The sequence below is a fragment of the Octopus bimaculoides genome, chromosome 1, assembly GCF_046866305.1.
Source record: "Octopus bimaculoides isolate indiv1 chromosome 1, ASM4686630v1, whole genome shotgun sequence".
In the NCBI taxonomy this organism is placed as follows: domain Eukaryota; kingdom Metazoa; phylum Mollusca; class Cephalopoda; order Octopoda; family Octopodidae; genus Octopus; species Octopus bimaculoides.
The window spans coordinates 130072129-130099018 of record NC_142928.1 but is presented as its reverse complement, the minus strand read 5'-3'; the positions used below and the strand labels follow the sequence as shown (position 1 = coordinate 130099018).

At 34.0% G+C, this 26890-nt stretch overlaps 1 protein-coding gene across 1 annotated transcript; it reads right to left on the bottom strand.

The window, feature by feature from the left end:
* Nucleotides 1-235: 235 nt before the first annotated feature.
* On the bottom strand, nt 236-26890 carry LOC106870829 (dihydrolipoyl dehydrogenase, mitochondrial). Its single transcript, XM_014917053.3, has 14 exons — nt 26800-26890; nt 19141-19219; nt 16814-16893; nt 15160-15295; nt 13331-13431; nt 10896-11039; nt 9144-9245; nt 7409-7633; nt 6195-6331; nt 5371-5432; nt 4558-4685; nt 3501-3638; nt 1633-1722; nt 236-590 (listed from the first exon to the last, which is right to left on the bottom strand). The coding sequence occupies exons 1-14, from the start codon at nt 26833-26835 to the stop codon at nt 525-527; spliced, it is 1524 nt and encodes a 507-aa protein (XP_014772539.1). The 5' UTR covers nt 26836-26890; the 3' UTR covers nt 236-524.

Here is a 26890-nt window from a genome sequence, read left to right as displayed (position 1 = left end):
TATATATATCCAGTTATGACTTACTTTAGTCAGGCAACTGAGTAGACAAATAGATTCAAAATGAGAGAACCTTAATATCAACTATACAAATATCTCAAATTTATAGGCATACAATACAAAATCTTTAGGCATAAGAAATAATAAATTAATGCACATTCCCACACATATATACATATTTAATTTAATGTATAACTCATTCATTTATTACATAATATATTATAGCCTCAACATTGCATTGCTTTAGACAACCAAGATAACTTGGTAACATTTTATTATCTTTTTATGGATACAGAGGTGTTAAGGATTCCAGAGGAAAATATGGACCTGGCTCTAATGACTCATGTGAAATGAAAATAGTTGTAAAAATTCAGTTTTTTTTTTTTTTTTTTTTTTTTTTTTGCAAGAGTGGAGTCATCAGGTTGATTAGTTGTTAAAATGTCTCATTCTTTTTAATCTGGAACTGAGCAACATCTGAATAGTTTCTACTGTATACTATTAAAAAAAAACAAAGTAGGAGTGTTTCATCAGAAGTTAATTGCTTTCCCAGCAGAAGCTGCCAAATTAGCCTCTCTGAATGCTTCTGAAACCGTCTGGAAAATAAAAAACAAACAAAGCAAATAATATAAAGAAGAATTATATATATATATATAATCTAAGGACATAGACGTTTAGTAATAGCTATTAAGCAAAGTCAGTTTTATGTTTACTTGGATGATATAGGACTGTCCTATACCATCTGTCCAACAAATGAAAACATTTCAGCACCTTATACTGTATTTTCCAACATACAAGTCAATGTAGTATATAGAGTAAACATTCAATCATTGTCATTATCTTTCCAAATTCTGCTGCACTTCACATGGAATTTTTGGCCTCTGAAGTCATCTTTAACATTCAGATTATTCTGTCAAATGTAATACTTATTTATTCACATTGTTTTCAAATTAATCATGCATTATCTTGTAGCCTTAAGATTTCGATGGTGTGACTGGTTATTTTTAGAATAACATTGTAGAGTAGGTGTGAGAGGCCAAATCTAGCCAGCTTGAATATAAAGCATGTAGAATATTTGGGCCAAATACGGTCAGTTTAAATGCTAATGGGTTAAGTCAATCTACTAATTTTGGCCTGAAAAATTCAAATTGTATACTTGAAAATACAGTATTCAGAAAGACCAATGTTTCAAGTCTTATGATATTCAATAGTTTATCAGTATGGCTTCAGATCCTGTTGTAAGAACAGGGTTTAGAGTAGAGAGGATTGAAAATAAAATTGATGCAGAAAAACTCTGTTCAGAATTTACTGTTATATCATGACACTTATTGCAATATAATATAAAGTATCACAAATAATTTAAAAATCTTTTTACATCTACATTTTGTTGTTGGCATGGCAATAGAGTTGAGCGAAACAATATTTATACACGTAATACTGAATTCTCTTCCTAATGCTACAAAGTTTGTGAAATACATTTCCATCTAAGAATACTGAACTATACATAATAGTATAGCAACTTAAAAGGTTGTACCCATGTGTATGCGGTGATTAATTGGATACCTTAACTGCTGAGGGAGCCAGGATACACAAATAACTTGAAAAAAAACATATCATATGTGAGAAATCAATACTTACAGGGTGGGCATGACAGACTCTAGAAATATCTTCACAAGAAGCTCCATATTCCATAGCTAAAGCTGCTTCATTAATCAACTCACCAGCAACCTTAAAATACAAAATAATAATAATTCATTATATTGGCACAAAGTTACAAATGTCTTGGTAAGAGGCACAGTTGGTTAATGTTGACCTCAGTACATGTTTAGTTCTGATCTCAGAAAGATAAAAGGCTAAAGAAACCTTGGTAAGTATTTGAATTTTTTGTGTGACAGTTTATGAGTAAATACTGTAATGCATTTTATTTGACAAAACCAATTATTGATATATCGTAGAATAAGATGTGTATATGTGTGTTGAGGTCTGGCTAATGTTTGGTATGTGCTTTAATCAAAACTATTAAACTATTTTGTGTTTAAAAATGATGAAATGTTAAGTGAATAAATAAAATCAGTTCCTCACAAGTTAAAAAAATACAATACAAAATATTATAAAATATTTGCTCTCTCATCACATTTTCTAGACATTTTACTAAAAGACACTTCTCATTACATATCCAATGACTCTCATTCAATCTTATCCTGGCTATTCTATCAGTTTTCTAGTTTTTCATGAATGCAAGCAAGACCAAGATATCAGCAAAATATTTTATAAACAAAAGAAAAAACAATGTTTTAAGTACAATTTTCAGTTAAGAGGATGCTTTTTTGAGCTTTGAATTGCTTGGAGATATGCCAGAGTTACAGAAAATATTAAGTATTATTTTGGTTTACTACAATCAGTGTGTAAAAAGAAAATTTGGATGTAAAATTCATTTGAAAGGCAAATGAACAGAGATATCTGATACAGGTACCAAATCATTGTCTTTGGACCATTCATATAAAAAGTAATTCTCTGAAGGTTATAAATTACTTTTTCGTATTAATATTTTGCGAAAGTTACATTATAACAATGGATAGTAATTATGGAATTTTTAAATCATTCACCTTTCTCACATGGATGTCAGCAACAAAGGTTTCCAGTTACTGTCACAGACACTCCCATAGTCATTTCTCTAAATTCATTCTGCAATCTGCTCACTTCAAAGTTATCAGCTTCAATAACTTCAATGAAGAAGACTTGTTTTTCATATTTACTTCTATCATATCAACACTGTTTGATGCAGTGGTTGAACTGTTTGCAAATGTTAGTATCCACAACTCCACAACTATCTACATCAAATGTTAAAGTGTTCATAACTTTCATATTGATGTTAATGAATTTATAAAACAAGTCTCTTAGAAATATAGAAAAAAAATATTATGAATGGAAGGTTTAGCTCTGAAATTAATCCAAACTCTCTACAGTTGTACGAGATTACTTTCATGTTACTATTTACGCTTTGATGATATTAATTATACTGGGGACAAATACTTAAATTCTTTGTCTACAAGGCATAAGGTTTGCTCATTTTGAAACCACACTGACTTGAAGGGATCCAAATCTGTTTAACATGAACCTATATGGTTTCCTTGAAACTATTTTTGTTTGGGACTTACTAAAATTTAGTTTATTTTTATTATTTTATACCTTTAATCTAAGTCACACTATTCTCATTTGTATTGCCATTCTCAATTCAAATTTCAAGTTCAAGTCTTCTGTAGTGGTATTAACTCTAAATTTTGTAACTGAGCCACCAAAATCAATATTTCCTTTTTGAGTTCTAATTGAATTATTATTTTTATTTCGTCAACTCAACTAAAGTTTTGGGGAAAATGAGATGGTTGATCACAAGTGGAATATTTCTGATCATCGATCTGTTCACTTAGGGCTAACCTGGAACTAAACAACAATCTCAACAAGACAACATCATTATAATCAATAACATTATTAACTGTTCAACTTACAGAGCCAATTATATGTGCCCCTAACAATCGGTCAGTCTCTTTGTGTCCAAGGACTTTCACAAGGCCATCAGTATCATTGTTAGTCTTAGCTCGACTATTAGCCATTAATGGAAACTTCCCAACAACATAACTCACTCCCTGTTGGTAAAAACAGAAAATACATTGATTTAACAAATGCTGCTATAATCATACTAATAAGCATTATAAAAAATACATTCAGAATCATCATCATCATCATCATCATCGTTTAACGTCCGCTTTCCATGCTAGCATGGGTTGGACGATTTGACTGAGGACTGGTGAAACCGGATGGCAACACCAGGCTCCAGTCTGATTTGGCAGAGTTTCTACAGCTGGATGCCCTTCCTAACGCCAACCACTCAGAGAGTGTAGTGGGTGCTTTTACGTGTCACCCGCACGAAAACGGCCATGCTCAAAATGGTGTCTTTTATGTGCCACCCGCACAAGCCAGTCCAGGGGCACTGGCAACGATCTCGCTCGAAAATCCTACAGGAGCCAGTCAGGCGGTACTGGCAACGGCCACGCTCAAAATGGTGCATCTCATGTGCCACCCGCACAAGAACCAGTCCAGGGGCACTGGCAACGATCTTACTTGGCTTGCCGGGTCTTCTCACGCACAGCCCATTTCCAAAGGTCTCGGTCCGTAGTCATCGACTCGGTGAATATAAAAAGAAAACACTTCACTTTTTTTGTTATACATGTGTGCATGCATACACACACACACGAGCTGACTGGTAGAATTAATTTTACAGGACAGTACCAAGTGTTTGATTGGGAATTCTGGAACCACAGAACATTTGATATCTTTTTTATTCATTAGAATAACATACATTGTCTTCCTTTTGAGGAAAACTTATAAAATCAGTCTAGATATTTACAGCATCTACTTTCCTGTGTTTATATTTCAATGAAGTGGTGAGAGTCAAATGATGTATTAAAAATATACACCTAGTTCAAACTATCTTTCACCCTTCTATTGTGGAGTTCAAATAAATTAGAAAGAGACTAATTACAGGGAATACAAATTATGCCTTACTTCTTCTTTCAGTTGCTCTTCTGTTTTGCCAATCCAAGCTACCTCTGGGTGAGTGTATACAACAGAGGGCACACAGTTGTAGTCAATATGAACAGCTCCACCAGCAATACCTTCAACACAGACTACACCTGTAAACGAAGAGTTATCTTTTTACTGTTAAGTACATTATTAGAGGGTTAAATCAAATATTAAATGTAAGGATTAATAACTTTATTTTGCTGTATGTCAAAACTTAACTATGAGCCATTGATTTCATTGTTTCAGAATTAGAAGCTTGTACTATTATTTTAGAAAAATCACCTACGCGATGAAGTAATCATACTGTGCCTACACTCAGCCTTTGCTAACACTGATACTGCTACTACTAATACACCAGGAGAAGCTGAATGAACTTATCAACTGTCTTCACTTGCAACTTATACAACTTTCTCTCTTCCTAAGCCCAAATGAACATCATAACTACTCACTGCAAGATTGCTACATTACTAAGCTGTCCCTTACACCTGAACATTTCCATCTTCATATTGATCACAATTTGAGTGACCATTTGTTTTCTAATCATGAAGATAACCTCTCCATGACTCGCTAAGATCAAAATATCTCTTTCTGGCAGTCATAGATGGAACATTAGTTGATTAGATGAGTGGGTAAGTTTCCATAATTATTTTAAGTCTACCTTAGTCTGGAAGGGAGGAGATACAAGAAATATAACCAGTGAGACAGATTCCAAGACCCTGTGAGTATTAATGACAAAAAACAATAGTTTGAAAAATGTATTAAGTGCAGATAAATAATGATGACTCAACAGCTTACCTTCGTCTTCTGCTTTATGAGCTAACATAGGGCCCTGGACAACATCTCCAATAGCATATATGCTAAATAGAAATAAGAGGGATTTTAAATTTAAAATTAAAAAGAGGTTACTTTCTTTAAATTACATAATGACAATGCAAAGAGTCTAGGAGCAATACACCAAACAGCTCAGGAATGTGAACTTTGGATGCACTACTGATAATGTTTGTCTGTTGTTATCCACTGATATATCTCTGCTGAGTTCCAATTCACAAGGGTGTCAAAGAAGGAAACACCATCTTTCCAAAGCTCTTCACTGTGTGTCTGTAAATGTTCATTAAAGACACTGACCGAACAAGAGATAGAAACATCAATGTTGAGCTACTAATACAACTATTTTGCCAAAACCACAGATCAGCAGTAGGCCTTAAAATGAAATGCATGAAAATAAAATACTTGAAGACAGAAGAACATCAATCGGCTACGATGCAGAGGGCCATGGAAAGATCCATGCTAGGAATATCATTGCAAGAGTATCTTTGAAATGAGGTAATTTGAGAATGGAGCAGAGTGAATGATATGATCACAGAATATTGAAGCACAAGTTGCAAAATTCACAGACAACAGGTGGACTGTTATCTGCTGAGTGGTATCCAAGAGATTGGAAAAGGCGACTTGGAAGGCATCCATGATGACAGGAAAACAATTTAGTAAAATAATTTGGGCCAAGGTAGAAAAGACAAGTGCAATTAAGAAAGACTTGGAAGTGCATTGTGACCAGCAGTGTATAATATTTGATAGTCTGGTTGATACAGTGATGAGAGAGAGAGAGAGTAAAAAAGTACTTAGGAACTGATGTTTGGAATCTGCTGTTAATGGGAATTCGTCCTCGGTTATCTAACTGAATGCCAAAATTTTCTATGCCCAGCTTCTCGGTATAAGGCCGTCGTCCAACACAGACCAAAAGAACATCACAAGACATCTGAAATGAAATATTGGATATGTTAAGCCTTATAATGGTAAATTTTTCAAAATTTATCACTATAGCTCTGGTTTGAAATATTTTTAGACTTTTTAGCATAAGGTGTAACTGTACTTTTTTTTTTAATGGTTTATTGTTAATAATAGTGAATGTGTAATTTTATTTTTTGTTATTTTTATATTTTAATACTTTTTAAATATCTGACCATTCATATTTCACACAAGCACACAAACATGATTGCCATGAGACTAAAAACTGCAGTTAAAAAAAAAAAAAAGCAGTGAACAACAAACTTAATCTGTTATATTGTACATTACACAACTGAATACTCAATGAAGATTATTCTTGAGCATGACCTCCATTTAGTGTGGTTGATTTACAGGTTAAGAACTAAATATTCAGTTATCTCTATGCTACAAATCTGCTTGACATGTGGATGATTTAAGCTACTTAGCAACTAAATTCTTGAATAACATAAATATTCTCATAATAACTTATCTCAAAGTATAAGGATACAGTTTTACATTTTCATGAGTAATGATTAAAAATGGCAGCTATTATGTAGCTAGATACACTGAGGCAGGTGGAGACAACTGTTTTGTTTGGGAATATAGCTCTATGGCTTCAGTTCAGGTTGAACTTCAGCAGTAACAGACAACTTAACCACCCAACTTCTGCCATTTCCTCTCATTATGTATTAAAAAGAAAAGAAAGTTCAAAATCATATCAAGTGGATGAATAAGATTAGTACATACTTATTACTGGCATCTTTCACTAGGTCTAGGGACTATTATTTAACTAATGTTTGAAGGGTTGGAAATTAATAAGTATATTAAGGAGACATGTGGGACGAAAATGTTTCAGATCCTACATGATTAAAAAGATTGCACACTGCATATATTAGAAGACAGATAATGAGTGTCAATTAGATATGATAGAAGAAAGATGAAGTGTGCTTAGTTTCATGACAAAAGATGGGCCGGGAAGTTTATCACTGGAATACTTTTGATTATAAATCTGCAAGTTCATGCCTAACTTGAGGCTAAAGAAGAAGGAGGAGAATAAAAAAAGGGTTACCTGGTCAGTTTTTCCATCTTTAGCTGCTTCTAGTGATACTGAAATCTTGCCATCACTTCCTTCTGAAGCATCCATCACCTTGGTACCTAAACGGAACTTCAAACCTTGCTTCTGAAGAATTCTTTGCATGTTTTTAGAGATTTCCATATCTATTCCAAGACCTCCTATATGACCCATGAATTCTACTAGTGTGACTTTAGCTCCAAGCCTTGACCACACAGATCCCTGCAATCATTATCAAGGAAATACAGTATAGACACATGTATGTAACAGTGAGCTGAGAATAATTTAACAACAATTATTCTGGCAATTAACACTTTGGGATGTTTAACATCTAAAAATGCAAGCAAGGAAGAAAACTAGTAACATCAACTGATTCATTTTTTTTAGAAAATAAAGCCAATGCAGTTAAGAGTAGCTGTTTTTAAAAGCAAACTGGTGAAAATATGTTTCATCACTGAAACATATCCACCTTAACTGGTAAGAAGGAGAAACGATCAGTCTCATATAATTAGCTTGCAAAATACTCTCCTAAAGAATTTTTTCTTGATTATCAAAAATATATATATGTATATATAAAGTATACTGAACCCTGCAATCATTATAATAAAAGCTATGTATATTACTGATGTGATATACAGTATTTGAAGCAGATAAAAAAATATCATGAGTGATATACAAGAGATATAGACACATATACCCACAACAGCAATAATACAAACAGGAAGTACAAACTATTTGCTTTTTTCTTTTATGCTTTATATTAAGGAAGATTTACAAAATGTTTTTAGTTCTTTATTTTCAAATTTCTCTGTAAGTTAATGAAAGAAACATGATCTAACACATAATTCTTATTTGTTGAACAGTGACATTCAAGTAGTTTCCTCAATTCTCAGTATTGAAAGTAACTGTTGGCAAATCTAACGTCAAGTGTGATTGCAGGTACATTTATCGTAAGCTTTAGCGAAGGTTATAGTGAAAGGAAATGTCTAACAGCATCTATACAATGGCATGGCATCATGATGACATTGCATTTAGTTAAAATAGTTTTATGTAGCAGTCAGTCAGTATCTGTGGACTATGAAAAGGATAAAGGTACTGGCATCAAGATTTATATTTAAAATAGTTATTCTTTTACTGGTTTCAGTCACTAGACAGCAGCTGTGTTGGGGGTGCTGCTTTCAAGGATTTAGTCATATTGTTCTACTCTTTATTTCTTTGGTACTTAGTTTATCATTCTTTATTTGCTGAATTGCTTAGTTTCAGGACATAAAAGAATGCAATATGTTACTGGATTTTAAACCACTGTAAACATAAATACATATATTCCACCTCTCACTCCACATAGATACAGAAAGTGTCTACCAAATTTCACTCACAAGGTATTGGTGAAGTGAAGGCTATAATAGCAGATACTTGCTCCAGGTTCTGTGCAGGAAGACTGAATCCAAAACCATGTGGTTGTAAAGCAAACTTCTTAATAACATAGTTGTTATAAGCCATTAAAATTGCACAATTCTATCAGAGTTGCAAGTGTCAGTTAATCAAAGCATGCACACACACATTTATATATTCACATGAGATTTAATTACATGGTATTTTCCAGCACCTGTACTGATAAACAGATTTGAATCAGCAGTAACAGACAACCACTAACTTTTGCCATTTCTTCACATTATGTATTAAAATGAAAAGAAATGTTTACATATTAAAGAAAATAAAATCATTCTCTTACCAATTCTACACCAATGACACCAGCACCAATGATTATCAGCTCTTTAGGAACTTCTTGTAAACACAAAGCTCCTGTTGAAGACACTATATTTTTTTCATTCACCTTTAAAAAAATATAAAAAGAAAATGTTAGCATAAAATGGGTGCAATATACAGGTCTGAATAGAGGCAAGGTGCAATCATTTAATTCTGTATTGAATATTTCATTGAAGAAGGACTAAGGTTGAAACCATCAAATTTTCAGGATCACCTGTCTGAGTCGTAAATCTTAGGACAGAATGTTCATAAAAAAAGAGATGATCAAACAATGAAATTTAATCTTGGCCAACATTATACTGAGACAGCCATAAAGCATGTTGAATGTATTGCACAGAATCCTATCAATGTCTTCAATGTGACAAATGTGATCTTATAGTAATAGAAAAACTTAGGAATAACATTCTTTTAGCTCTATAAAAAGGAGACAAGTTACTAATGAGAAAGAAAGGCCTGTAGTAATACTTGCTGTTAGGAAGAGAAAACTCAGTGTAGGTTGTAAGAAATGAATACAATGAGAAGGTTGGCAGTTAGTTCCATATTGAAGATTGCAGTGAAGTAAGAGTAGCAGAGATGGAGAAGTAAGAATAACATAATAGACTAGAGAATAATACTTTTGATAGAAGATTTCAGGGATTAGAAAATTAGCTTTCTTCTAGATAGAGCCTTTGTTTTTTATTAGCTTAGAGGAGGATGGGAAGAGACAAAAATATTTTTGCAGGACCTACTGGAAACTTGGTCTGAATGCTTATGATGGGACTTCATTAAAAGCAATCAACCAAGGGACAGGCAGTGGGTTAAAATGGGGTGACATTAAATTTACAATTAAAGAACAAATGTAGTTGATTAGACAGGCTTCCAGTTTTGTCTGCTCAATTTCATTTGAAAGACATGGGTTGGTCCATGGCTATGGTAGAAGACACTTGTTCATAGTATCACACAATGAAATCAAACTTAGAACTATGTGATGGTTAAGTGAACTCCATAACCACATAGTAATGTGTTACTGAATATGCTGTATTGCCTCAAATATAAGAGTACTTGGTATTTGAATCTTGTAGAGCAGTGGTTCTCAATCAGGATCCATATAAGATTTTGGGGTTCCACGGTAGTATATTAAGGGTTCATGAAAAAACTTTGCTTTGGATGTATTATTTGCAAGAAACAGCAAGATTTCTTTCTCTAATGTTTTACATAGTTCTACCTACACAAATGAATGTGTGACAAACAAAATAAGAATTTTGAGAGAAATATCAAATGGCTCTGGGGTCCACCTGAATAAAATAATAATCCAAGGGGTTCATAGATAAAAACTGGTTGAGAACCACTGTTGTAGAGTATAAAAAGCTGCTTACACTTGAAACATATTTCTTGGCTCAAAAAACTTCCTACATATTTGCAACTTCAAAAGCTATTATTAACAATTGGCTCTAAGATAATAACTTAGTGGATAAATTAAGACACTTTACCCACAGCTCTGACTATATATTTTTTTTCACTGTTGCCATTTCTTTGAGCAAGGTATTCAACTCACCTGAAGCTTATCAATATCTGGTCTGATGACATTAATTAGCAAAATCAGTTCTAGAGAGATCTGAACTCAGAAGTATGAGTGAAGTGTCTAGCTATGCTTCTTCCATTTGTACCAATTGTAAGACTATCAATTAAACACGAATGAACACATATACACACTAAACACAAGCAGAAAATAATTTACCGGTATACCCGGAAATGGAGTGACTTCTGACCCAGTGGCTATGAGTATGTTTTTGGCAGAGATCTTTTCTTGTGACCCATCATCTTTCAGTACAGTGACTTCGTTGACTCCTGTAATGGTACCATGTCCCGTAACACGAGTCACCTAATAACAGAGTGTTCAGATATTTATGTTAAGATGAAAGAGAATCAATAAATAAGAAAGAAGGCAATCAACAACTCACATGAAGTTAACAAATACATATCTAGATTACAAAACATTCTCATTTTCTACATTATGTTATTTATTTATTAACTGACTCCGTGAATATTCCATAGTTCAATTAGAAACAACTATCAAGTATTAAAGATCAATAAGGCATTTTAAGTGCTTTATGCATGCACGCACGCGCGCACACACACACACACACATCATCAGTTAATGTCCATTTTCCATGCTGACATGGGTTGGATGGTTTGACAGGTACTGTCCAGACTCCAACTGTTTGTTGTGGCATGGTTTCTATGGCTGAATGCCCTTCCTAACGTCAACCACTTAACAAAGAGTGCTGGGTACTTTTTACACACAAACACATACATACAAATAATATATACAGTACCTAATTATATATTTACAATGCAACAAAAGTTGAATTAAACAAATGATCAAAACTACTGCAATGAAAGATTTTACTCATTTGTACTTGAAGATAATATTTTTCATAATTGTCCTCTTTTAGTTCTCACACATACAAGAGTGTGAACATATACACTCTTCACACACATACAATTAATTGCTGTGTGTGTACACCAAAAGCACTCACATGTGTGTGAGTGTATGTATGTGCGCATATATTAGTAGCATTTCATGTGAATCTCTCTTTCTCTACTGCACACTCACTTTTACCATCCTCTTTCCACAACATGACAACTTTATACCACAGGGATCTACACTTTAATGTAATAGATTCTTTTTGCACTTTCATATGAAAGGAAGATTTGCTCTCAACATTACAGCACCATACAGTAGCAAGTTGGCAGACTCATTAACATGCCAGGCAAACTCCTGAGTGCCATTTTGTTTGTCTTTATGTTCTGAGTATAAATTCTGCTGAGGTCAACTTGATCTTTCATCCTTTTGGAGTCAATAAGTAACAGTTGAACACTGGAGTTGATGTAATTGACTTACTCCACCCACAAAATTTGAAATTAACGTTACAGCATCATACTGTATTCTCTCTTGCATTAAGTAAGCAACAACATTCACAGCAATCATAAGATTTTACTAAGGAAAAGTTTCCTTTTGAATCACGTTTAGACACCATTAATTGACGGTGATGTACTATTTTAGAAAATGTTCTCCATCACAAGGCATGTTTAGGTTTGAAAAGAATACTTAACAGAAGATTTTAAGCATTCCTTGGCTCTAAAGAGAAAGCCAGTTATTTTTGTCAAGAATATGGGGTCTGTGCAAGAGAGAACTGGAGCTGGTGAGGTCCACCACATATCATAGGGTGATACTTTATGCATTGTGGAATAAGTAACTATTACAGTTTAGTATTATTCATCACCACCAGACTGCCATATCCTCCACTGAGATATTTTCAAAGTCATTGTCTTGTTTGAAAACATATTAGCAATAAGTATACAGCAGAATTAAAAGTAGAGCTAAAAACAAAAAGAAGTGTTATGACACCTGCATACAGGTTCCTGTGATTCTGTACCAAATTCTGTGAAATGGTTGTAAGCTCACAGCAGACTGAGTTCACAATCTATTTCAGATTCTTAATTAATGTGTTCAAAAAGCATGGCATGTTTCAGAAATAAATTTGAGGTAGATGTATATAATTAATAAAATAATAGTGATTTTAAATAAATAAAAAATAAAATTCAGCCAGTTGACCATTATAATTATACTGTGTAACACGATTTTTATCCTTGGGCGGCAACTATTATTTTGTATTTGCTTATCCCTACAGAGTATGAAAAATGGCTAACGTTTCCTTCAAACTTTACTTTTACATTTATTCAAATCCCAAAGAATCCCTCTCAACACATGGCTATGATGCTCCCCCATTGCTCATGATCAGAGATGCACATATTGTCAGCCACTAAGGGACATACTCCAGTGGTTAAGAACAAGCAACTGAGAAGCAAATCTGTGGTACTGAGCAGAATATTTGCTATAACAATATTTCTACTTCAACAACTCAGTGCTGAATCTGTCTGAAATGTAATGGAAAATAGCTGTTTTAAAATGTTGATGTCTAGGATACAAAAGTCAAGTTTAAAGGGAATAATAGTCATTTCCTCTGATTTCTAGATAAAAGCAAATAGGAAATAACACTTACTAGCCATAGACAAAAAAGATAAATAAATAAATAAGATAAAATTTTGCTACACAGTGTTATCCAATTGATAATTACAATTATAATTTGTAATGACTGACTGACTGACCTTGTTTTGTTTGAATAAATGTGCAATACCAGCAGTCAGGGAGGACACTGCATTTTCCTTTTGCTTCATCATTTTCTGTAGATTGAGGGCAATGTCTGAACCTAAGAAAACAAGATTGATAGATGGAGATAGATCAGTAATAGTTGATAAAATCAAGCAATCAATGAGAAATAGTTCTTTGTAGCATTGAATAGCCTGAAAGTTAGGTACATTACAAGCATTTACTTCGTTAACCCTTGATTGCACTCTATAAAAAGGCCACCTGACAAATTAGTATGAAATTTTTGAAACATTAACAAGCTGTCTCCTCTCTTTGTTCTTTTTTCTGCAACTAGAATAACCTCCACTCCCTAGATCTGGCTGATCTTGTGCTACCTCCAATCAAGACCCTTCTCACTCACTCATCTCCTTCTCTTAATCCATGTATTGTGCTTGTCTCATCCATGCACTAACTACTCTGCCTTATCTTTCCTTCTAAGAAAGTTGTTGTTGGCACTCCGTCGCTTATGGCGTCGAGGGTTCCAGTCGATCTGATCAACAGAACAGCCTGCTCGTGAAATTAATGTGCAAGTGGCTGAGCACTCCACAGACACGTGTACCCTTAACGTAGTTCTCGGAGCATATTCAGCGTGACACAGTGTGACAAGGCTGGCCCTTTGAATTACAGGCACAACAGAAACAGGAAGTAAGAGTGAGAGAAAGTTGTGGTGAAAGAGTACAGCAGGGTTCGCCACCATCCCCTGCCGGAGCCTCATGGAGTTTTAGGTGTTTTCGTTCAATAAACACTCACAACACCCGGTCTGGGAATCAAAACCGCGATCCTATGACTGCAAGTCCGCTGCCCTAACCACTGGGCCATTGCGCCTCCACCTTCTCAAAAAGACATCATGATCATTTAACATCCACTTTTGCAGGCCTGCATGGGTCAGTTGGAATTTGTTGAGGTAAATTTTTTAAGGCCAGCTGCTCTTCTTGTTGCCAACCCTCATCTGTTTCCAAGTAAGGTAATATTTCCCCATGACTACATATGTCTCAGATGATAGGAAACAAAGGACGGTGATACTCACAACTATTATGTGATGTAAAGGCAAGAAGACAGTAATACATGTAAAACAGACTTCTTTCAGTTTCTGTCAACCAAATCCATTCACAAAGTTTTGGTTGCCTGGGGCTATAGAAGACACTTGCCCAAGGTACCACATAGTGGGACTAAATGTGAAACTATGTTGATAAGAAGCAAACTACTTTCCATATAGCCATGACTACCCTTCCTTGCTCATATTTCCCTGTAGCCATCAAATTGCATTATCCAAGAAGATAAACTAAAACAATCTCAGACCAAACATTAAAAAAAAATTGTCATTGTAAACAACTTGAAATTGTATGTAAACATTTGTGTATGCATGTTTGCAAGTGTGTACATATGTTTACATGCATGCATATTATAAACATATTACATAGACACACACAAATAGGCATGCAGGTATGCATACATATATATGCATTTATGGATACAAGCACCTGTGTGTGCATACAAGCATGTGTAAATTAGGGGCTTATCAAACGATTTCTCTACTTTTACTTACTTCCTACAGTAATAAAGTATAAGTCACCTGACTATTATATTTGTTTCATAGTTCATTACCTAAACATCACTGCAGCTGACTTTGCATCTGCCTTTCTTATCAATTTACATGCCTAGAAAATAATTTCTATTATAAAACAAAATATGTTACTGTATAGTCCAACCCATGCTAGCATGGAAATCGGACCTTAAACGACGATGATGATTAAAAGATAATTTAGCATTTTACTGTCTAGTGACTTACATTCAATGCCACGGTTTGCAAAGTCTGTTACAGCTTGGTGATAGAGGTAAGAGTTGTTGAGAAGAGCTTTGGATGGGATACATCCAACATTCAGACATGTACCCCCTAGTGTGGCATTCTTTTCTACACAAACAGTCTGAAAAACAAAAAAGAAAACAAATTAATGAGTAGTGCATATGCAGAGATTTGATGTGCAAGAGTGAGGTATGTAAACATGTGAATGCTTCTGTAGGAGTGTTTCCAGCAGCTTAAATCAAAAAGCTACTTCACATTCTTGAAAACATAAATATATATTTTCTTGAAAATTTATTAATACAACACAATTATCATTATTGTTTTTATGCAGTCATTATTTTCAAAATAAGGTATAACATTTTCAGTTCAATAAATTTAAACACTTTAAAATTAATTTCGTAGTATATCAGTTAGATAAATAGAAACCTAAGCATAGACAATATAGAACTGGAGTGGAAAGAATTAAGAATGATTTGTTACGTGTACAAAGTTAAGTTACAAAAAAAAGTTGCAAGTCAATTACAGTGGATGTATATATGAACCAATTTGATGAAATGATGAGTGAACTTGCATTTAAACAACCGGGATTGGTCAATAGAGACAGGCCAATTCTCTTGCAAGACAATGCTCAACCACATATTGCACAAAGAACGGAACTCAAGTTACAGGAACTGAACTTGGAAGTACACTGTCATCCACCATATTCACCAGATTTTGCACCAACTGACTATCGCATTTTTCAGGCATTGGACAACATTTTGCATGGAAAATCTTAATCTGAAGAAGATGCAAAAACAGCGTTCATGATTTCATCACCTCTTGCTCTCCAGAATTCTTTGCTGCTGGCATAAATAAGCTACTGATAAAATAGCAAAATTGTGTTGGTAATTTAGGTGCATACTTTGATTAACTGCATTGCTTTTTGTTGAAGATACTGACCCCAGGACCTATTCTTTGTAAGCCTAGTACTTATTCATTCAGTCTCTTTTGCCAAACTGCTAAGTTACAGGGACATAAACACACTAATACCGGTTGCCAAGTGATGATGGGAGGACAAACACAGACACACATACATAAATATATACAGCATATATATATATATATATATATATATATATATTTGGAGCCTGGTGTAGCCATCCGGTTGCACCAGTCCTCAGTCAAATCGTCCAACCCATGCTAGCATGGAAAGCGGACGTTAAACGATGATGATGATGATGATGATGATATATATATATATATACACACACACACACACACACAACATACATACAACAGGCTCCTTTCAGTTTCTGTCTACCAAATGCACTCACAAGGCTTTGGTTGGCTTGAGGCTATAGGGCTATAGTAGAAGATACTTGCCCATGGTGCTATGCAGTAGGACTGAACCCAAGACCATGTGGTTGGGAAGTTAGCTTCTTACCACACAGCCACACCTGTGCCTATATATATATATATATATATATATATATATATATATATATATATATATATATATATATATATATATATATATATATATATATATATATATATATAACAAATAAAAAATTTTTTTAATGAATATCAAAGCTAAAAATTAAATCTGTCAATTCACACACTGAAATTATATGAATAACTGATTACAGAAAGTTTATACCTTCAAACCAAGTTGGGCAGCTTTAATGGAAGCTACATAACCACCAGGGCCAGAGCCGATAACCACTAGGTCATTTTCAGCTGAAATAAAATAAAATAAATGCATTAAACATTGAGCAGCCTTATCCCTACAAACTGGAAATATAGAGTAACTTCAAGTACTTCATTAAAATGTTCAGCCCAATAACCAACCAGACTTATATTTCCCCAGCACACAAAGTGTCCAGCTGATGCTTTAACTCCCCTCAAAAATCAAGAAATAGTATAAATGACATTCTAACCCCTCTCAATTTCTTATTTAGCTGCAAATAAAACCAAAGGAAAACACAAAAATAAACTAATCTTTCAAATAAAAAACTGAAGAGAAAAGCTAATTGATACTAATTATGAGCATTTTAAATCCAGACACAAACTAATCTTAATATCTGGTGCAGTAAGGTAGAGTCTATTCTTTTCTATCATTTTAGTTCACCAGACAGATTTAACATGCTACCTAATTTAACACCACAACTTAGTTCTTGAGCGACTTTAGAAGAATTTTCTACATTGCAAGCATTCAAGCCAGAACTGCCATTCACTCTTTCCTGCAGACATTGACCTATAAAGGTTCATGTTGGGTATCATCTGCATCAGTTTTACCAATTTTGGAAGGTCTGTAAGAAGCCATGGAAACTACACCTCCTCCTATTAAACGATTTCTTCACCACCAGTACTATTGTTTTAATGTTCATTTTTCCATACTTGCATGGGTCAGACAGAATTTACTAAGGCAGATTTTTCTATGGCTGGATGCCCTTACAGTAACTAAACCTCACCTGTTTCCAAGCAAGTTAATATGTCTCTATGGCCAGACATTCTCACAGAAGACTGGAAATGAGGAACACCATTTGAGTGATGGTGACACTCATTTATAACCATCATACAATGTCAAGACAAGTGCACACACACAGAGGACAAACTTCTTTCAGTTTAAGTCTACCAAATCCACTCACAAGGCCTTGATTGGCTTGAGACTTATAAAAAGGAAATCCAGGATTGAGAATATCAGCCTTATTGGTGGAGTAGAGGTGGATCTAGAGTATTGCAGAGAGGGCACTAACAGTGGAACTTAATTTGAGCAAGATCTTACACACATCTATGTGTGTAAGATGAAGTTTACCTGGCAAGATGAAGTTTACCTGGTCTTTCATAGTATTAAGCAGGTGAGAAATAACAACTTCTCAGGATGGCAATGTCAGGATATCATAAGTTATTTTCATGAATGAAAGCCTTTGAATTCAATATTGTAAACTATGTTGCTTTAGGTAATTATTTACATTTAGGTATACTTATCAGTTGTGATATAAAAACAAGACCCATAATGAGTAGTAAGTTGCAAACCATGAATCCTGCAGTTGCTAGGCCAGTAAACTAAGGATTTAGCTATCATTGCTGAAACTGTAGCAAATATGTTGGTTTAGTGTAGTGTGTGTTTGAACTGGATCTCAGTAATGGCTTCAAATTTCAATAAAGCTGTCACTATTTTGATGGTGGGGTTGATAAATTTAGTACAGCTAACCTTGTTTATCATGGGGGTTTGGTTAAAAAATAAAAATAAAAAATAAACAGTGATAAGTGAATCATCTCCATGCATTTTGTAAATGGAACAACTAGTTGGTTCACTGATACCAAACTCATGGTCCACAGCAGTGAAGCTTCCACTGTCACACTTTCTTAACCATCTCTACTTTCTCTTGTAGAAAATACACACATTTGCTTTGTCTGTTAGAGTTAGGTGCTTTTGTATTTTCTCTGTTCACTGATTGAGGCATACTAGTATGTAAATCTGTACATAAAATACAGTCTTGCAGCACAATTATGTAATCACAAGTGATAGTCAGTGCATTTTGGGTGGTAGCTGAAGGGCATTTCTGCAGTACAGGTAGAATGTTTGACAGATCATCAATCCATATTATCACAGATCAATCTTTGATAAGTGTAACATGGTTCACAATTGAGCATATTGTGTTATTCTAGGTCAGTGATGAATGAATCAGTGATAAATGAAGCTACATATACTAATAATATATTGGTAGCCAAATGTACCATGACCTTTCCACTCAATAAAAAGAGATCTGTGTTAAAAGGAATTAATATTTGTAAGCTGATGAAACTGACACAGCAAAGAATCAGACAAATGTTGATTCTTTTTACAGGAGTAATTATTTAAGTTACTCATATAATATGTTACCAAGAGAAACTACATACAACACTTAATGATGGTCTCTACAAGTCAAGTATCACACACCTTTTCTTTCAAACGGTAACCGTTGTAAGTTAAATACAAACCTCCAGCAGAGTATTTTCTGCAGATAACTTGCTGAATAAGTGCCTGGTATTTTCCAACCTGGACAGTAGGGCTTCCATTCTGTAAAGACAGAAATTTTAAATATCATATTTGCCATTCAAATTACAACACTTATAAAATGGTCACATTATTCATTCACTTTTCCAATAATTTTCTTTATCTTAACAATTTGAGAATCTTGTTACTTCTCAATTTTTCAACCACAAAAATGTTACTTCTAATAAAACATGATCGATTAGATACAGTTATATATGTCAATGAACAAGGAAAAGAATTAGATGAAGAGAGAAAGCTCCTAGAAGTCTTCCCAGATGTAGGAGACACACACACACACACAATGGAGGCCCTCAGAATGAAAGTCTGTATATAATGCCAAGTTCAGTGTTTAGAAAGAGAAATAGATAGGTAGTAAGAAACAGAAGGGCAAGTACAATAGTTCTGGAGGTAGAAGAGAAAATGGTGGCAACAGTAATAATGATTATGTTGCTGTTTTCTAATGTAGTGATGGATTTTATAACCAATGATAAACTAAGTGGCATCTATTGCTATCTGGATGATATTATGTGCAGAAGAAACATTACAAAAGATAAGAAGAATCTACAGTAGTTTCATACAATAAAAATTAAGACATAGTGAAATGAATTCTCCCAATACACCATTTTTATTCAGATTTGAATAACCAACGATCTAAAGATAGCTGTTAGGAGTAGTTCTTGATCATTTTAGAGTAAGCTGACCAGATATTTGTTTGCTATTGTTTGAGTCCTGGTTGTCACAGTCAGATCTGAAAATTGGTTTTTAAGATTCAAGCCCTGAAATTCATGACCGCAGTTCCTGGTAAACAGCATGGTCCCACAGCAATATTCTGAGAGAAAACTCAGGAGCTGATATTTAAATAGTCATTTTTTCGTGTTCTTATCTCAGGCATATTTTTGGGATTGATCAGTGACAGATGATCTCTCAGTTCCCAGCTCAGCACCAATAAAGCTGGTGTTTTTCCAGTTATTGAGTGTGGAGTTGACAGAGTACTGTAGAAATTTGGTCACACCACCAGGCATTACCTTTACACTTTTTCATAATTTCTTTGAAAGTTCTGATCAATCTTACAGCAGCATCATAAGATGGAGGGTGAAAGGGAGCATTTGTAAAATAACCAATGCTTCTAAATTTGTACCAGTTTTCAAATACGCTAGATTTGAATTGGGCTAAGTTATCACTTGACAAGCTTCCAAGTCGTGCAATTTCTTGACATAATTTCATAAGTAAGTTCTGTCCATTTACATAACTGTAGACCTTTTCCTGTACCTATCAACTACCACTAGAAATTGCATTTACTGTACTTTGCCAAATTTAAATAAATTTGTTCCTAATTTTCAGTAGGTGTAGGCCAGTTTTATAATCTGGTTAGCAGGTTTGGTCTTGCTCTTGTATAACCATCACCAACCAGCTTTAGTATTTTCTTTCAATGTCTTTATTGCTTTTAGGTCACAACGTATACATTCTAGTTAGTTTTCATTCTCAATATTTAAAAGCTTCATACAAAAACTGTAATATTTTATTTTCAATTTTGGTTGGTAGCATAATATCCCAGAGAAAAACACCCAGCAGAGTTTTGATATTGTGGGAAGGTTTCAAATATTCTTGAGCTTGAACCTGTCAAGTCAACAATTTTTTTTACATATTGACAATCTGTCTCTTTTGACACAAGAAATTCCTCCAATTTTCTTTTGGTTGCTTGTTGAAACAACAACTTTTCTTTTTCATTGCTTGTTCAAAATTGTTCTTTTCAAAGCACTGGCATGTGAACTTTGTTTTGTCAAATTTTATTAATCTCAAAATTGTTATCCATTAAAATCAATGCCCATCATTGTAGTCATAGCATTGTCATTTCAGACAGCCTTTTTCCAGACTGAATATGTTTTGTAATTGTCCACAATCAATGTATAGTATAAATTTCTTTCAAAATAAATACTGATAAAATTTTTTTAGCAGCAAATACCTAAAGCTTCCTTGTTTATTTATGAAATTTGTTACTTCAGCAAATTCAACTTCTCAATTCATTTAATGAACTGAAAAATCAATGAAAAGTTTTCCAAATTTTTCCCATAACCCCCTGTCCCTGAAATATTTCTAATTCTTTGAGTTTTTAAATTTGGGAAATTTTATCAGGATTCTTTCTTTGTTAGCTTGAATTCCAGCGCTAGTTATTCTGTGGCCAAAATAATTCCAATTTGTGAAAATTGGCATTTTCCCAAATATAGTCCTTAATTTCAATAAAATTGCAGACTAATATAAATAAGCTACAGTCTTATTCAAACCACTTGTTAACATATTACTGGTTATCTGAAATATGGTTGGGGATGATGACAGACCAAATGATAATCTTTCATATTGGAATAACTTTTGGAGTGTCAACTAACAATAACTGAAAATTGTTTTTAATCCAATTCCAAATGTAAATATTTACAACCAATCAACTTTTTGGACAGTTCTTCATCAGAAATGTTGTATAACTAAATGTGGATTTGCAATAATCTTGTAGTCATTACAAATTCTTATTTCACCATTTTTTGGAGGGAGGACTACTACAATGGATGTTGCCCTTAATGAATAAGCAACTTTATCTAAAATGTCCTCAGTCCAGTTCAGAATTTGTAGTTTCAAACCTACTGTAAGATTCTTAATGCAAAGTGTAGAATTTCTGTTTGGATGCTTCTTTCAGGTGTAAATGAATCTTCAATTTTGTATAAAGGCCTAAACCAAGTTTAGGCCTTTATACAAAATACTGAAGAGCATTTGTCTAAATTGACTATCAATTTCATCTAATATTTCATTTTTGTATTCATATTTAATTGTACTCTTTTGCTTTAACACTAATGGAGTTATGTCCATTTCAAAACTTCTGATCCACTCTTTTCCCATCAATGAAGTACCTACTTTTATGGTAATCAATTTAAATTTGTGTTTTCTTCTTCATATGTAACTGGGATTTCACAAACACATTTCAATAGGTGTGGCTGTGCAGTGGAAAAGTTTGATTCCCAATCATATATTCTAGGTCTAGTCCCACTGCATATCACCTTTTTCTAGTTTCTGTTTTCTTCAAAATTGTTTATAGCACAATTTTCATACAAGTAGCAATAATCAATCTGTCTCTGATCATATAATCAATATTCTGAAGCTAGAGCCAACCAATTTCTGTCACAACTCTGCCACAGTATCAGCAATAAGTAACTTTAAAAATCGTATTCCAACATCACAGGACTCTCTTCAAAATGTGTAATTAGCTTTTCCATTACTTCAAAAAATTTACATTTTGAGTAATATTTTGGTATTATTAAAACATTGGTGAACCTTTTATGAGTTCTATTGATAAAATATTTCAGACTTATTCTATAATGGTAATTTTATTTAGATCAAAGCAAATTTCCATCCTAATCACAAAATCTTTCCTATAATCCTATCTGTGGCAAAATGCTAGAAAGTTGCCTTTCTTAGTAAGACATACAGAATCTATTTGTTCAGATGTTTCCTCTATAATTGTAATATTCTGATTTCCAAATGGTTAAAAACAAAACAAAACAAATAAAAACTTTACACAGTCAAAAATTGGGCCTTATGTCCACCACTCTGATTGGTTGGTATTGACGTATTTTTCTCTCTTGTTCTGTCTCGCGCCAGGGTGCAACCCAACCAATCGCCGCCTTCAAATAAGGTCGAGTTCGACAGTTTTCTGAACCCCTGTTTGAGCCGATTATTTCTCATAAATAGCTAGCTTGTCTGTGCGAAAGTTGGTCTCAGCTTTAGACCTTCTGAGGTCTAGCCGCTAACCACAGAGCACTAGCCAGTTCCAGCGACAACATGGCTCCACTGGAGATCCAACACTTTGTACAACACCTTACTGCAAACTCCATCTTCATCGCCACTTCCAGCTTCTTAGCATCTACACCGATGTCTCTACGACACACCACCAACAGCGCCCACACAGGTTCACTCAATACTGTTTGTGAAATATCTTCACCAAGGTTAACAGCCAGAATTCAACCTGTGAGAACTTCTGTACCAAGTAACCGGCCACAGCATCGAAACCTCAACTTCTTATACGACATGTCTTACTTCGACTCTGCCTTCACGCCACAACCTCATGATACAGCACTTCAACCATTAGATACGAACTGGTATTTCTCATCCTTGTGTCTGGACTTCCTTCTAACGTCCTTATATAGACTGTTTTCTATGCTCTGTATCTCTTGCATTCACATACACATTTGTATACATACACACACACTCTTTGTTTACACGATGGCCTGTCTAATATTGTGTTTTATTATGTCACATTCACACACACACACAGACATTCTAGTTGGCGGCGAGCTGGCAGAACCGTTAGCACACCGGGCGAAATGCTTAGCGGTATTTCGTCTGCCCACTACGTTCTGAGTTCAAATTCCGCCGAGGTCGACTTTGCCTTTCATCCTTTCGCGGTCGATTAAATAAGTACCAGTTACGCACTGGGGTCGATATAATCGATTTAATCCGTTTGTCTGTCCTTGTTTGTCCCCTCTGTGTGTAGCCCCTTGTGGGTAGTAAAGAAATAATACACACAGACATTCTAGTTGACAACCAATAGAACCTTACTTTTATACATTTTTACCGGTTGAGTCTCTCTCTTTTTCTTGTTGGCGCTTAACTCATTTTAACCTCATTTCATTTTTTGTTTTTATATTTGTGCCGACCGTGCGATGCGCTAAAGGAGCCATTCCTTCGTCACGGTCGTTACACTCTAATGTCAGTTCTGCAATGACTGTCAGGAACATGAAATGTGATAATTGTTTCTGAAATAGTCAAAAGGCCAGAAATTCGAAGGATGGGGATCAGTTGATCAAAATAAATCTTAAGTGGCACTTTATTTTATCGACCCATGCTAGCATGGAAGGCGGACGTTAAATAATGATGATGATGATCTTGGAAGGGGGGAAAGGTAAAGTTGACCTCAATGGGATTTAAAGTCAGTTTGTAGTGTTGGACCCACAAGACATTTTTTATCCGATGCTCTTAAGGATTCTGCCAATCCACCATCATAAGATGTAATATAATAACGAGAATAAAAGAACGAGCATCAGTAATTATGTGGCACTACTGTAGAGCCATTAATTAAAAAAACAAGCTAACCTTCAAGAAAACAGCGAAGAGGGATCTAATACGATAAAAATGAGGCAGTATGTAAATGGACTCTTTCAATGCATACTTTAAGCAAAAACACAGTACTCTGAGGGTTCAATGCAGAGAATTAGTGGTTCCCTAATTAGTATTAGAACTGTTAGATGCAAGAGTTACATACTCAATCATACTTAGCGGTCCTAAGAGAATCAAGGGGACTTAATCGCGGTTTAAACAATTTTAGAAATTGGACAAAATAGTTTAGTAATATTTTCTATTTGAGCTTTATGTAAAAATTAAAAAAAAAAGCTTACTTACTAGCTAGGCAAGAATATATAGCATGTAAACAACCATTTTACCAAGTTACATTGATGAATATCTGTGACATGATTTACACAAAAATATGCTTTTGATCAATTCATGCAAGCATATTTCGAATTGATATCCTTTTAATTGAACATTTATTAATCCATAAATTGTGTTTATAAAGACTTTTTCTTCTATTCTTTCCAAGATAATAAGAATATTTCATTTACATAAAGTCTAACTGAAGACAAACTTAAATTTTCTAGTAGTTTTGAGAGACAAAAAAACCTCAATTACCTCCCCCTGATTCTTTTAAGGAGACTTCGAATGAATGGGTATCAGACTTGTAATGGGTCCAGAAACAAACTTAATCAACAAATCATGTTTTTCCACGGCAACGAAGTTATTGACAGTAGGGACAGAGAGCAACAAAACATTACGGTTCCAATTAAATCTAAGAATTGCAACACATGTATTAGAAAAAGAGTAAAAAGGCAAATGCTAGTAGAAGCTAAAATTTACACAACGTAATGTGATTTCGTCAGCAAGTGTATACATTTTAGTAAAAAAAAAAAAAAAAAAGATAATAAATAGAGATTTCTGTGTATTTTTAGCAGCCGGTTATTTCTTTTAAGATAAAAAAAAGCATACATGAATACAATCGTCATAGAAAAATGAGGATAAGTAGGCTTTCGATGTCGTATAAATATAAACCTTAAATTTTTTTTTTTTCCTTTTTTGTCAGTGAGACTGATTTTCGTTTGCTTATTTGAAGTACATTAGCCGTTCTGATTAGTAATTGCGTTCTGCAAACGCAGCTGAAAAACAAAAATTCACGTCTAAAATTTTTACTGCGTGGAATTGCTCCTCATATCAACATATGACATTGTGACTACGTTAGAAATTTAATCTCATATGGAATCAGTAGAATTTTGTTTGTATGACATAAATACTAACATGTTTTGATGATAACTATGACAATACAAAAATGTTAGGGGACAACCCCCCCAAAATCAAACAGTTGTTTTAAAACACGTTAATGTAGTTGCATAACTAGCAACATCAGGAAAAACATGTGTTAGACTTTCACATTTTTCCCCTTCTAAAATCTGAAACACCAGCTTAGATAGAGCAAGAAATCCTCCTCTCAATTATGGAAGTATCATGAGTAATAAAGAAGTATTGAGATGGAAAATCTAACAAATGTCTTCAATGACAAGTATTTGAAAGAGAAGGGGGAGAGGGACAAAATCCAAGAGAAAGAGACAGGCGTGAGAAAAGCATAGGAAAGATAGAAAGGCATTGCAGAGATACATGCTAGATAAAAAATTTAAAAAAGAAACATGGACCAGAAAATAGCTAGAAACAGTAAGTATATACACTCACACAAAACAAAACATAAGAGACATTAAATGACTATTAGAAATTAAAGGGCAGCACACAAGGTCATTCATAAGTAAAAACTAGAATGGTAGCTTATAACAGTGACAGCATTTGTTCTCTTGTCATAAATACAGAATTTTAAAATAAGGTTTAATGTCAACTTAAATTATAAAAGAATAAAGTCGCGACGATTTCATTCAGATTTATTTATATAGAGCAGGATATGTAGATCGGTAGGGTATGTGTTATCACAATTTTGCCGAGTCTTTAGTGAATTTGTGCAGACGCACACATATACACTACACATATAATATATATATATATATATATATATTATATAAGCGATTTTACCGAAAGAATGCATATATATATATATATATATGACAGATAAATTGGTAGCAGAATGGCTCGGTTTTTCATGTGTTACGATGTTATTATTTGGTCCCTAGTCAGACCTGATCGATCAGAACTAGTTTGAATATTATTAAAAAGAAAGTAACAGAAAAGACCACAGAAAATGACAATGGTTTGTCTCGGCTTGAATACACATAGATTATGTAATTATTTAATAGCGTAGCGAATCTACGAAATTATTACAAGACGCGTTAGATGACTTCAAAGTAAATGAACAGTCAACAAGGTGCGAGAAATTCGAGTGAACCAGATATTTGTTTGAAGTTTCTCTCAAATAATATAAATATCTATGGATGGTGAGAGGGTAAAAAATAACATAAAGAATAATTTAAAATGCATACAATAAATCTTTATAGTAAAAAAAAATCACATTTTACCTGAATACTTCGGGAAAGACTGCGTACAGAAATCATTGTATGAAGGTCAAGTTCTTACGACAGCCGCCTGTGCGGAGCAACGCTTGTTATC

Bases quoted from the DNA above. Each gene is read 5' to 3' on its own strand.
- LOC106870829 (XM_014917053.3), bottom strand. From the start codon at position 26,835: ATGATTTCTGTACGCAGTCTTTCCCGAAGTATTCAG. The intron at 6,332-7,408 runs GTAACCCTTTTT...ATTTCATTTCAG, and splicing joins AAGATGGAAAAACTGACCAG to ATGTCTTGTGATGTTCTTTT. The intron at 1,723-3,500 runs GTAAGTTGAACA...TTGTATTTTAAG, and splicing joins GGGCACATATAATTGGCTCT to GTTGCTGGTGAGTTGATTAA.